This window comes from Ovis aries, chromosome 12 (assembly GCF_016772045.2).
Source record: "Ovis aries strain OAR_USU_Benz2616 breed Rambouillet chromosome 12, ARS-UI_Ramb_v3.0, whole genome shotgun sequence".
Lineage (NCBI taxonomy): Eukaryota > Metazoa > Chordata > Mammalia > Artiodactyla > Bovidae > Ovis > Ovis aries.
This window is the reverse complement of record NC_056065.1, coordinates 60,775,265-60,788,063: the sequence shown is the minus strand read 5'-3', so window position 1 is coordinate 60,788,063 and position 12,799 is coordinate 60,775,265. Positions and strand designations below refer to the sequence as shown.

The 12,799-nt window shown below is 55.0% G+C and overlaps 1 protein-coding gene across 2 annotated transcripts in view; it reads right to left on the bottom strand.

Annotated features, from left to right (window-relative positions):
- Positions 1–4,819: 4,819 nt before the first annotated feature.
- QSOX1 (quiescin sulfhydryl oxidase 1) overlaps positions 4,820–12,799 on the bottom strand; it is a 41,568-nt gene continuing 33,588 nt past the window's right edge. Inside the window, exons 10-13 of one of the 2 annotated variants that reach the window (XM_027975927.2) lie at positions 12,573–12,720; positions 8,838–9,017; positions 6,329–6,552; positions 4,820–5,493 (exon numbers count right to left, since the gene is read on the bottom strand). In XM_027975927.2, the coding sequence (XP_027831728.2) occupies positions 5,485–5,493; positions 6,329–6,552; positions 8,838–9,017; positions 12,573–12,720 (561 nt within the window). In that variant the 3' untranslated portion in view covers positions 4,820–5,484. Of the gene's footprint in view, positions 6,553–8,837; positions 9,018–12,572; positions 12,721–12,799 lie in introns of both variants that reach the window. The other variant, XM_027975925.2, reaches the window with a different exon arrangement.

Here is a 12,799-nt window from a genome sequence, read left to right as displayed (position 1 = left end):
GAGCAGAGATGAGCCAGTTTTCAGCTGAACTCTGTTCAAGGTGCCGATTCATGATCAAAATGAATGACTGTTACTGTTTCAAACTGTTAAGCTTTGGAGTGGTTTGTTACACAGCAATAGATAACAGACGCATCTCATTTCCTCCCACTCTAGCTACCACTATTTTTTTTTTCCCTTCCATTTCTGCCAGTTTAGTTCAGTTCAGTTCAGTCGCTCAGTCGTGTCTGACTCTTTGCGACCCCATGAATCGCAGCACGCCAGGCCTCTCTGTCCATCACCAACTCCTGGAGTTCACTCAGACTCACGTCCATCGAGTCCGTGATGCCATCCAGCCATCTCATCCTCGGTCGTCCCCTTCTCCTCCTGCCCCCAATCCCTCCCAGCATCAGAGTCTTTTCCAGTGAGTCAACTCTTCGCATGAGGTGGCCAAAGTACTGGAGTTTCAGCTTTAGCATCATTCCTTCCAAAGAACATCCAGGGTTGATCTCCTTCAGAATGGACTGGTTGGATCTCCTTGCAGTCCAAGGGACTCTCAAGAGTCTTCTCCAACACCACAGTTCAAAAGCATCAGTTCTTTGGCACTCAGCCTTCTTCACAGTCCAACTCTCACATCCATACATGACTACTGGAAAAAGCATAGCCTTGACTAGACGGACCTTAGTCGGCAAAGTAATGTCTCTGCTTTTGAACATACTATCTAGGTTGGTCATAACTTTTCTTGCAAGGAGTAAGCGTCTTTTAATTTCATGGCTGCAATCACCATCTGCAGTGATTTTGGAGCCATTTCTGCCAACAGGATAGATAGAAGGGGCATCTCTCTTTTGGTTTTAATACTTTGGTTCATTATTTTTAACAGGGCCTTAATGCTTTTCTTATTTATGATAGATCTGGAAGATCCTTTAGTTCTATTTCTTTTCCTTGCTATTTTTTCTTTTCAAAAATGTTTATTGCAAAAATTCAAAGACAAACTTAAGTCAGAGCCAGAGCTAGGTTGAGGCCATGGAAGCACCTGGGCACCAAATTTAAGCAGGCACTCACTCTCAGAGGCTGGTCTGCCCTACTGCGACCCTGTAGATAAATGTCTCCTTTAATTTTGCACCCTATATACCTCCCTTGCTCACTCCAGTCCCAACCCTGTTTGAAGTCCACCCAACCTGGTAGGCTGCAGTCCATGGGGTTGCTAAGAATTGGACACGACTGAGCGACTTCACTTTCACTTTTCATGCATTGGAGAAGGAAATGGCAACCCACTCCAGTATTCTTGCCTGGAGAATCCCAGGGAGGGGGAAGCCTGGTGGGCAGCTGACTATGGGGTCGCACAGTCAGACACGACTGAAGGACTGAAGCGACTTAGCAGCAGCAGCAGCAGCAACCTCACTTTATAGACATAACTGTACTGATTATAGCTTGGGTGTATATTCTTCTAGACTTTTTCTAAACATTAACATATATATGTAACAATGTTATAAATTACATTATTAAAACATATGGATATATTACATTTAATTATTTACATTTACATTAAATTATATTTAATAATTATGTTGTTAAATATGTATATATATTAATGAAGATAGTAATAAATAGTAATATTTGTGTTTACAGAAATGTATCCTTGGACATCTTACATCAATACTCACAAACTGATCTTTTTCCAGTTGCCATATATCATAATAGACATATCCCTTTGTAATTCTTATTGCACATATTTCCCAGTTCTTTTCATATGTGTCTTGATTTTATTTTAAATTTTATTTTTAAAACTTGATGTTATCAAGTAGATCAAACCCTCACCTATTTTTTCCATTGTCCTTATGCTAACAAAAACACTATTCGGCTATATTTCCCTAGGTGTTAGTTTTTTCATCACTGGGATTTATTTCAATGTATGGTGCAAAAATGGGACCTCAGCAGAGTTTTCCTCAAATGATCAGTATTCTTAATATCATGTGCCAAACTCTGTGACCGTCAGAAGTGCTGAGGTTTGCGAAAGTGATGCAGACAGGATAGAGCAGATTCAAGACGGACGAGATTCTGTTCCTCTCAGACCACAAGCTGTGATTCTGAGGTGGCAGAGGCTCCCAGGAAGACCCTGGTGAGGGCAAGAGGTGACATCATGATGGTGGAGGAAGGGGATTAACAGGCAGCCCTGGGGCCCACTTTCCTCCCAGAGAGTCCGGCCACCCCCAGGGAAGGGCCTTTTGCTGTCTCTGTGTAGAGATGAGCAAGTCTTGCCGAAGAAGCACCTGGCAACTTGCCAGCCCTGCCAGGTGGCACTCACCCTAGAAGCAAAGCAGATGCTCGTGGAGTCTTCCTCAACATGCCCAAGGCCAATGCCCCCATGACTGTCGCTCTTAGCTTTACCCCTCCTGTTGACAGAGGGCCCCTTACCTTCATCTGGTGATTTCTAGACTTCTTCCTCCCTGTCTGGTACCCATGACTGGTACTGGCCGGGCCCCCCTCCCCACCCTAGCCTTGCATAGGCACAGATGACACCTAGAGGGAAGGGGCAAAGAGGGTGAGCAGAGGGACTAAGCCCTGTGCACTCCAGTGACCCGCTGGAGGCCATCACACCCCACGCATAAGCACGTTGTCCTCTAGGGCAGAGACCAAGGCTTGGGGAGGTGACATCGGCCTCTGCCATGAACAGCCTGTGCCAAGGCTACGGGGAGGACCCAGGGGAGAGGTGGGTCACCTCTCTGGGATCTCCACAGCCCAGGGGTGGCTTCTGAATGGAACAGCCCCTCCTCCCCTGCCCGTAGAATCCCTTCTGGGTTTTCCTTCCTTCAGTTCTCAGAGAAGCCTCCCCACCCACCTCCCGTTCTCTATCCTGCAGAGTACTTACCGCAGTCTTCTTTTTTTCCTTCACCTGTCTGTCTTTTCCTCTAGAGCGTAAGCTCCATAAGAAGCTGTTTATCCCCAGCTTCTAGCCCAGTGCAGCATTGGGAAAAATATTCTCAAATGTCTTTTAAAGCTTTTTGCTTAGAATTTCTTGTATTTATGATTTTCCTTTGTTGGAGTTGGCACATGCTCTCTCTGCCTGCAGTGTACTTTTTCCTCTTCACTTTCCTTGGGAACACCCACTCATCTTTCAACACCCACACAGCCGCCCCTCCTCTAGGAAATCGTTTCTGAAGTCAGTATGGAACATCCCAGGCAGAGGTGAGTTTGTCAGGCCCTGGAACGAGGACCCTTTATTTTGCAGGGGTCCTCTGAGGACCGTCTCCTGCAGGGGAGCTCTCCTAAGGTGCAGAAAACAACTTGGAAGGACAGGCGGGCGGTGCTCAAATCACAGACGCCCCGGCTTCCAGGCTGGCAGCCTGGGTGGGGGAGGGGACCAGATGGTGGGCGAAGCCGGTTTATCGATGCTGATGCTGCTGAGAGCCCTGGGGAAATCAAGGTGAAAGGCAGCAGTCCTGCTCAGGAGGCCCACCCCTGTGTATCAATCAGAGGGACTGGGACAGGGTGGAAAGCTGCTCAGGCCGTCTGCCAGGGGCCAAGGTGAGGACAGAGACCCACAACAACCACCAGGGCCCCCCGTGGCCCCAAGTAAGGCCCTACCCCCTGCCTCAGACACCAGGGCTAGTCACAGAGTCAGCCTTTCCAGCCTAGTTCTAATGCTGAACGCCTGAGCTTGGTTTTAGAAAATACGGTCACTGGAGCCGTAAGGGCTGGCTGGTAGAAATCCTCTGCTCCTGGCATCATGTCAGGTACCAGGTGGTGGAGGTACAGGCATACTCAAGCGGTTTTGGCCCGGCAGGGCCTGGGGGGCCTCTTTCACCCTTTTGTGGGCCTATCAGCCTCTCAACCAGGGCCTGGTGGGACAGGGGAAGATGAGCAGAGATGGCCTGGGGGGATGGAGCAGGCCGGTGGATGACTAGAGCGGGGACACAGAGAGGGAACTCTAGGGAAGAAGAGGCCCACAGAGAGGCTCCAAGCCTCTATCCACTCGCGCGGTCAGGCAGCTAAAGAGGTGAACCAGGGCTATCAAAGCAGGGAAGTGGGGGGTCAACCCTCCCCACCCGGCTGCCCTAGCGGAGGAGCAGGCCTGGCAACCCACCTGCTCCATCCATCCGGTGCCGAGGCCATCTGAGCAGAGGAAGATGTCAAAGAGAAAACCCCAAATCGGATTGAGGCTCCTGCTCCCCCTTAATGAGGTTCATTATCAGCGGCTCTGATCCTTGTAAAACCCAGCAGGCCGGATTAGGGGCAGCCTCTCTAATCTGGCTGACTCCTCCCTGCTGAGCAGCCAGTCCAGGCTGGCTCTCACAAACAAGTCCTCTCTCCTTCCTCCAGGGACAGCAGAGACATAGGCCACCTGGCTGAGGAGGGTCAGGCAGGTGTAAGCCAAGGTTCCTGGAGCAGGACTGAGAGCATCCAGCCAGGGGCTCCCTAGGAGAGTGGGGAGGAGGTGGTATTGAGGGGCTCCGGGCACAGAGAGCTCTGTGGGCATTGGGGGATGGCCTGTCCAGGAGTGAGGGGCTGTGACAAGGCCCCTTGATCCCCCATGAAGTGACTGGATCCCAGATGAGGCTGGGTTTTGCATATTCTCTCCAGACCTGGATGGGCTTCCCTGGGTGGCCCAGCGGTAAAGAATATGTCTGCCAAGGCAGGAAACACGGGTTCGGTCCCTGGGGTTGGGATGATACCTTGGAGGAGGAAATGGGAACCCACTCCAGTATTCTTGCCTGGGAAATCCCACAGACAGAGGAGACTGATGGGCTACAGTTCATGGGGTCACAAGAGCTGGACACGACTGAGCGAGTCAAAAGCAGTCCAGACCTGGACGCTAGTAGCAAGTTAAAGAACACACTGGTGCTTGCCTTAACAAAATAATTTATTCCACAGCCCCCGTTAACAGTGGAGGGGAGTGGGAATCAAGCCTGCGGTCGCTTCAGCTCCCGCCCCTCAGTCATAGATTAGCATCTATTTTGGAGACTAAAATCAAAAGACAGAAGACCCAGATCGGAGAGATGGGTTGAACCCGATGCGGGAAGCACATTCAGAGCAAAGGCTTCACTGGCCCTCTCACAGCTAAGGCACTAGAGACCCAGATAGCCCTCCGTAAACCCCACACCCCAGCCCAGTACCGTCACACACCGGCTCCAGCCTGTGTTCCTCCTGCACCCAAGGTTTGGCAAGGGAGCCAGCCAGAGGCACTCCTCCCAAAGACCTCACCTGGGAGAACAACAGGATTTCCAGAAGCTTCCAAAGCCAAACCCCACCCGGGGGCCGGGGGGAGGGTCTGAGGGGCTGGAGGACGGGCAGGCACAGAGGGCCACAGGCAGTCCTTCCTTCTCTGGCGCAAAGGGCTCTTTGCAGCAGGACGGACGGAGTCCTGGGAAGCAGGGAGGGGGTCCACTCCAGTCCCGGGGCCCCTCCTCTGGAGAGGGGAAACCTTGGACACTGCAGCCTCATTGGCCCCAGTTTAGGGCCAACACCAAGCGGGAAACACTGAAGCTTCAGGGAGAATGAGGCAGGACTTCAAATAAGCTGAAAAAGAGGAATTTGGCGCTGAGAGGCCGGGGACGGAGCCTCCCGACCCCGCTGCCCAAGGCTGCCCTTGCCTGTGCTGGCAGATGAACCCAGGCCCTCTGCACGTCTCCCTGTCTATGGACCATCCCTTTCCAGAAGCCCCAGGGAGGTTTCACCTCAGCCATTGGTTTTGCTGGGTGTCCCTGGACAAGGAACAAGGGGAGGGAGGCAGAGAGGGCTGGAAGAGCCCATGGACGGCAGCTTCCTATCCTGCCCCTCTCCCGGGTTGGACAGTTCAGGCAGCGGGGAGGCTGGTGTAGCCCTTCAGAGCCCTTATCCTGGCCCGGAAGTAGGTGTACACGGCCAGCAGGCCCATGAAGGACAGGGAGTAGAGCCCCACGCAGAGGCTAATGTCCAGGTGGGAGAAGTTCCCGCCCAGCATCTGCAGCCACTGGGCCTGGCCCTGCCCGGCCCCAGCCTCGGGCTCCCCATCAGGGATGCCCGCCAGCTGCTGGGAGCTGCGGCCCACTCGGCCCAGCTCTGAAGGGCCTCCGGGGAGGTTCCTCCCGGCCAGGAACTCGGCCAACAGCACGGCTCCTGTGTCTCTCCTGCTCAGGCGCTGCTCCCCCTCTGGCTGCTCCAGCTTGTCCCTCTGAAGCTCCACTGCGTGCTCAGGAGCGCCCGGGTCTGGCTCATCTGTGGCTGTACCGAGGCCAGCCTGCATCTTGGGGTGACTTGCCCCAAGTCCTGCCACTGGGATGGAGGCTCCAGGGGCCTTTATCCCTGAGCCCACTGGGATCTCAGCCTTCTCAGGGGCCAGGGTAACATTTCCGGCTGCCAGCTCCAGCTCCACCTGTTTTGGGATGACTGCCATCCTCTCTGCACCCCTCCGGGGGCCTGGCCCAGCTGAAGGAAGGTCTAGGACGGTGTTGCTTGGGGAGAAGTGGGTCTTCAAGAAGTTGAGGATGTTGTCCAGGTCCCAAACAGGCGCGCCCCGGAGTTCATTGTGGCAGGCAGAACAGAGCTCACGGGGCGGCCACTGCACCTTGGGGAACTGGGGGTCCTCGCTGGGGGCACCTAGGGAGAGAAGCACACACACAGGCTGCCTGTGACACGCTGGACACCCAGAAACCCAGATCTCACCCTTCCATTCACGATGCCAGCTCCCTCATCCGCACAAAGCGGGCACCGCTGCCCCGGGAAAGGATATGCATGCGAGAGGGCAGATAACAGACCCAGCACAGGGCCTGGCCCACAGCGGCGCCAACAGTAGTGCCTGTCTGGACAAGGAGGTTCCTCCCCACCCCCACCATGCCAGTTTCTCCTCCAGCCACTTCCCCGTGTTAACCCACTGTCTCTGTCACCTTCGCTCCTGGTTTGTACCCATGGGCCAGACAAGGGAAAGGGCGAGAAGACACAGAATGATCTGTCTGGCAGGCTTTGGTAGGTCCATTAGCATTAACCCTCTTTGCATTTTTCTGAAAGTTCCCAAATTTTACAGGAGTAAAGATACATTCTTTTTGTAATGTATTTAAAGCAAGAGTTCAAGGCACATGGTAGTTTCGAGGCTTCTCCTGCACCCCCTGCAGCCCTCTGGGGTAGGTAGCAGGTAGTGGAACGCTGGGCTTCCCTGGTAGCTCAGCTGGTAAAGAATCCGTCTGCAATGCAGGAGAGCCCAGTTCGATTCCTAGGTCAGGAAGATCCCCTGGAGAAGGGACAGGCTACCTACTCCAGTATTCTTGGGCTTCCCTAGTGGCTCAGATGGTAAAGAATCTGCCTGCAATGCAGGAGACCTGGGTTTGATCCTGGGTCAAACCCAGGTTGGGAAGACCCCCTGAAGGAGGGCATGGCAACCCGCTCCAGTATTCATGCCTGGAAAATACCCATGGACAGAGGAGCCTGGCGGACTACAGCCCATGGGGTTGCAAAGAGTCAGACACAACTGGGCAACTCAACAGAGCACAGTGAAATTTCCTCCTCAGGTGGGTCCCAAGGGCTGGGTGCCTGGATGGGGGAAAGGACACTCAGGAGAGAGACAGGAAGTTGCCCTTCCTGCCAGGCTGCTGGGGCCCCAGGCGGGGCCAGCTCTGTGGGCAGAGCCCCAGGCTGAGCCCCAGAGGGCCTGCCACCGGCCCCTTGCCCAGGGTCACCTGGGGAATGGCAATCAGCCCATCTTTCTTGGAGGAGGCACCTCTCCTAAAAGGTTTAATAGGGGGGAAAAAAAGTGGTTGGACAGAATGAAGCAGCAGCAGCAAGTGATGTAAAAATCAGAATGGTTATGTTTGGGGAGGGAGCAACATGGAGATTCCAGGGGTTCAGTGAGAAGTGATAGCGGGCAGACCTTGCAAAGTGAGCACTCCATTCGCACCTGCTCATTACTGTTACTGGCTGATCTGAAAGGGCAGTCCTAGAGAGAGAAAGGGCACTGACTTCCTGGCCCTCCAGCAGCAGCTGGGTCCCCAGGAAAGCCCAGGAGCCTGCAGGTCACACGAGGCTGGAGGCTCAGATGAGCTTTTGGTGGCAGGGGCGGGGCAGGGGCAGGGAGAGAAGGGGTGGGAGGAGAGATGGCACGTGTCTTCTTTAGAAGTCCCCCAGGAGGCCCCAGGAGATTCAGACAAGGGCAGCCGCCTGCACGCCACCTGCTCCACTGGCTCCTTTAACCTCGGCCTGCCCTAGGCCTTCTCCCCCGCCTCCCACCCCTGGGAGGTCTGTCCCAGCCAATCGCACTTCCTCTTTGCCCGAAGAGCAGCCCAGGCTTCCATCCACAGATGGCTGCTGGTCACCCCTGGAGTTTAATGCTTTTGTCTGCGGGACCCATCAGACTCCTTAACACGGGGGAATAGAAAACACTGTAAACAAGGGAAACGCAGAAGACAAGGCCTCCTCCTGTGAGAATCGGTCCTTGGCTTCCAGGATGGTTTTTCTTCTCAAGCATGTTTTATCATTAGACCCCTCCCAGGGGGGTGGAAAAACCCAGCTCTTTTCTCTTTATTGGTTTGAGAATGGTGTCAATAGCCAGAAAGCAGAACAGGGAAGCCAGGAAAAGGGACCCCAGCGGGCCAGAGGGAGTGGCCGTGGTGCTGGGCAGAGAGAAAGCAACGGCACTGGAGGCCCAGGATCTCAGAGGCCAAAACCTCAGTCTCCTCATCTGGAAAATAGGTCTAGTGATGCTGGCGTACATCAGCAGGGCTGGGAGAGCCCGTGAAGGGGCTCCGGGTGTTAAGTAGCACCGTGACACATGGAGTGTCACCTAGTGGGGCAGTCAGGGTCCCGTCTCCTGCCTCTGGTCCAAGACTCCCAAGTTGCCCCACCTCACCTTCCCTCTGCAGGTGACTCCAGCCTTGGAGGTGGCCCTTCCTTACCTGCAAGGCGAGCATTGACCTTGTTGTGGCTGGACCAGAACCAAAGGACGGCGCTGTTCAGACTCCCCACCCGGTGCATGGAGCGAGAGGCCATCTGCTCAAAGTGGCCAGCACACTCCCGGCAGCCGAAGAAGAAGCGGACGTAGCCCCGGATGGCTTGGAGGACCTCCTGGGCCTTGGCTACAGGGAAGAGGAGACGTCAGTCACTGGGGGCCCTGCAGGTTGCTTGGCCCTGCCTACCCTACCAGCAGCCCCATCACAGGCCCACCATGGCCTGCATAGGGCACACACACTGGGCCCAGCTGATGCGGGGACTGGTCTCTTTGCCTACTTCACCTTCCAGGGGTGGTCATGGCTCTGACTCTCTCTCTTCCCCAGACTCTCAAAGCTCAGTCTCCCTTGTCTGCCTCTTATCCAGGCCCTCATCACTTTCTGACACTTAGGATAAGTCCAAACTCAACATCAGGACACTCAGGCTCCTAGAGATGTGGCAGAGTTAGGCAGGGGCTGGAGCGCCCACCACCCGACCTGTGGGTCCCTACCCTGCCCCTCCTGCTTCAGGCTTCCTGTCGTGACCTGCTCTCCATTGCCTCAGGCTCTACACACCCAGAGCGCATCCTGATTGGGCTCTGCACATCCCCTAATTTGTCTCCATCTCGCTCAGCCCCCTCATGCCCTCCCCCTGGGCTCTCTGGACTGGCAGCATCACAGGCTCTGAGCCTCTTCTTGCTCCGACATGGGCTCCTCCCTGAAGATACCACTGCCCCCAGACCTGCCCTTCTTGAACCCCTTTGTCTTCCACACTCCACACACCTCAGGGCTGGAGGTGGTGGAAGGACCCTCCCTGCTGCTGGCTGCATCCAGACTCTGTCTCCTTCCTGCAGTGAACCCCCAGCCCTTTAAAAGCCTGTCTCCCAGTCCCACCCCTCCACCCACTGGGACTGCAGCACCCTGCTCTCTGTCCTGCTCATCATCACTCCCCGGACCCTTGGTTTTAGCAACTTCAGTGTCCACACCAAGCTGTGCCTTGCCTCTCACCTCCTCAGTCCTCTCAGCTCCTGCATCCACCCCCATCGCTCCTTTCGCCTGCCCTCATGCTCTATATCTCACCCCTCTTGCCTTCTCCAAGATTTCACTCTTGTCCATATTTTCATTTGCTATGACATCATCCATTTCCTCCTTGTATGGGCTCCTTCCGGCAGGAAAAAATAACTACAATAAAGAAATTTCTCTCTGACCGGGGTCATACCACAATCACTCCCCCAGTACCTCCAAAGTCTCCCCGGCTCTTCCACTAAACCCCTGAAATGGCTCTTGCCAGTGAGGTCCTCCCTTTGTACCACCTCCTCCAGCACAGCACCATCCACTCAGCCAGGTCCTCTCTCTCGAAACTCTTTATGTTGGGGGCCTTCTTGAAATTGCAAGGCGGCTCTTTCTTAGTCTCCTTTGCTGGCCCCCGCTCTCCACCGAGCAGAGGTCTGGAAGCTGAATGCCCCAGAACTCAGGCCTATTTGCACTCTTCTCTGCCCACCCGCTAACGCATTCATCCAGTCCCCAGGTCTTAACTGCCATCTACATGCTGCCGACCACAAGGTGTGTGTCTCTCTCATGGACCTCGCCCCGGAACTTTGGGCGTGACTGTCTGCATCTCCATTCAGAGATTCCACAGATGCACACGGTTCTGCGTGCCCTCTCCCCATCTACTACCACCCCTGAGCCTTCCCACTTCTTGGCTCATAGAACTATCATCCACCAGACGTTCAGGCCCAAGTACAGGGTCCGACCAAAGTCCTTCATCCCGCACATTCTTTATCCACCTCATTGAGTCATATCAGCTCTGCCTTTAAAACATACCCAAATCTGCCCTTCTTACACATGCTCACCTAACGACTCCAGCGCCAGCTGTCATCGCCTCTCCTGGACAAGTTCTACCACGTCCTAATTGGCTGCCCTGCTTCTACCCTGTCCTGCTCTAAAGTCCTCCACCCAGTCCTCTCTCTAAAGCATCGATCATGCGCATCCCTCCCCTGCCAATGGTCTCCAGTAGATTCTCATAATACAGGGACTGAAATCCAATTCCCTCCCTCCCCAGGACCTCCAATTGCCCACCTCTTCTCCTGCAGCCCCCTCCTGGCCCCCTCTGGGGCTGCAAACACGCCTGACTTGTTTCCTGCTCTTTCCAGTCCTTGACCTGTGTTACGGACTGAACTGTGTCCTCTAAAGTTTTTATGCTGTAGTCCTAAAGCCAGTCCTTCAGAATGTGACTGTGTTTGGACACAGCATCTTTAAAAAGGTGATTAGGTGAGAATGAGGTCCCTGAGGTGCATCCTACTGCAATATGACTGGTGTCCTTGTAACAAGGGGACATTTGGACACAGCCAGGAACACCCACAGGGAGGACCATGTGACGACCCAGGGAGACGATGGCCATCTACAAAACCAAGGAGAGGCCTCCGTGGAACGCACCCTGCCAATGCCTTCATCATGGACTTCCAGCTTCCAGAACGTGAGCAGACACGTTTCTGTTGTTTAAGGCGCAGTGCGTAGCCGCTCGTTGTGGCAGGCTGAGCAGATTCAGGCAGCCCAGGGAGGCTCCCGTCCAAGACATCTCACCACTGCTTCCCTCTCACCAAGCAGGTCTCAGCACTGGGCCCCTCCTCAGAGGAGCCTGCCCCAGCCAGCCAGCCAGCCAGCCTGTCTGAACACGCAACCCCTCCTCAGCCCCTCACCCCACCACGGGCTCTGTCTTCCTCACAGACTCACCATTACAGCTGAAGTGATCTACCTGTGTGTCTACTGTCTGTCTCCTGCCACTGGAATATTGTCCCCTCGAGGCAGGGATGTCTTGCTGCAAGCACTGCTATACCTGACTCCTAGCACGGGGCTGGCTCTTCAGAGACACTCTGCAAATTGTGGCTGACAGGCCGGCTGGCTGTCCGCATGCCTGGCCGCTCCTCCAGTTCCCTCTGTCTCCGCACAGGCCATCTCCTCCATCCGGGACTCTGGTCCGTCTTCCCCCTCACTGACCTCCTCCTGCCCTTCCCAACGTCATGGAGCACTCCCTCGCTCCCCCACCCCTGCGCCTCCTCCTCTCCCTGTTGCCCCTGGGGCCTGGCACACGGCCTGTCAGCCCTGTGCCCACCTGCCTCACAGGCGCAGGCATGTCTCTCCCACCTTTGCGTGCTCCAGGCTGGGCCAGGGCCTGCGTGAGCCTGGTCCTTCAGTGAACAGGAGCTGAACTGGGTGCCCACCCATTCAGCCGTTTCATGTGGCTGAGGGGCAGGGTGAGTGATGGAGAGCAGTTGTTTTGGGTACAAAACAGGGCAAAGGGGGCAAGGTTTCCCCGGCTTCCCCTAGAAAATTATTTTTTCAGGGGAAAATACAGTAAAGTTGTTCAGAGCCCACGGTATTAGCTGCATAAATTGTGAAGAAGACAGAGATTTTTTTCTTTATGGGAGTATAAAAAACAGAACTAGATCATAAAGCAAGCTTGTGGCTTTGAGAAAACCAGGGAGCAGCCTCACACCCCTGAGTTTGTGAGGCAACACCCTGGGGGCCATGAGCAGGATGGAGCGGCAGGACAGAGCGGCCTCCAGGCCCTCCTGCTCTGGGTCCATACTGATCACGTGTCCCTGGCTGCAAACGCAGACTCCCCTAAGTTCAGGCCTGCAGGGGCGCCAGCAGAGGGCGGGATGGGGTGGGCTGAGGCACAGGGGTGCCCAGGCCTCCACTCACCTCTTTCCTGAGAATGGTCTACACCTTCCTGAGCTGCCTGCACGGTCAGGAAGTGGAACAGGATCCACAGGGAGCAGGGAAAGCCCCGGAAATGCGGCTCACTGCCCTGGCAGCCCACCCAGTTCACCTTCTCCGCGATCACAGTGCCCTAGGGGACACACAGGAGGGTGAGCGCACGTGCGGAGAAAACAGGAACTGCGTGGGGAGAGCAGCTTGCAGGAGACTCC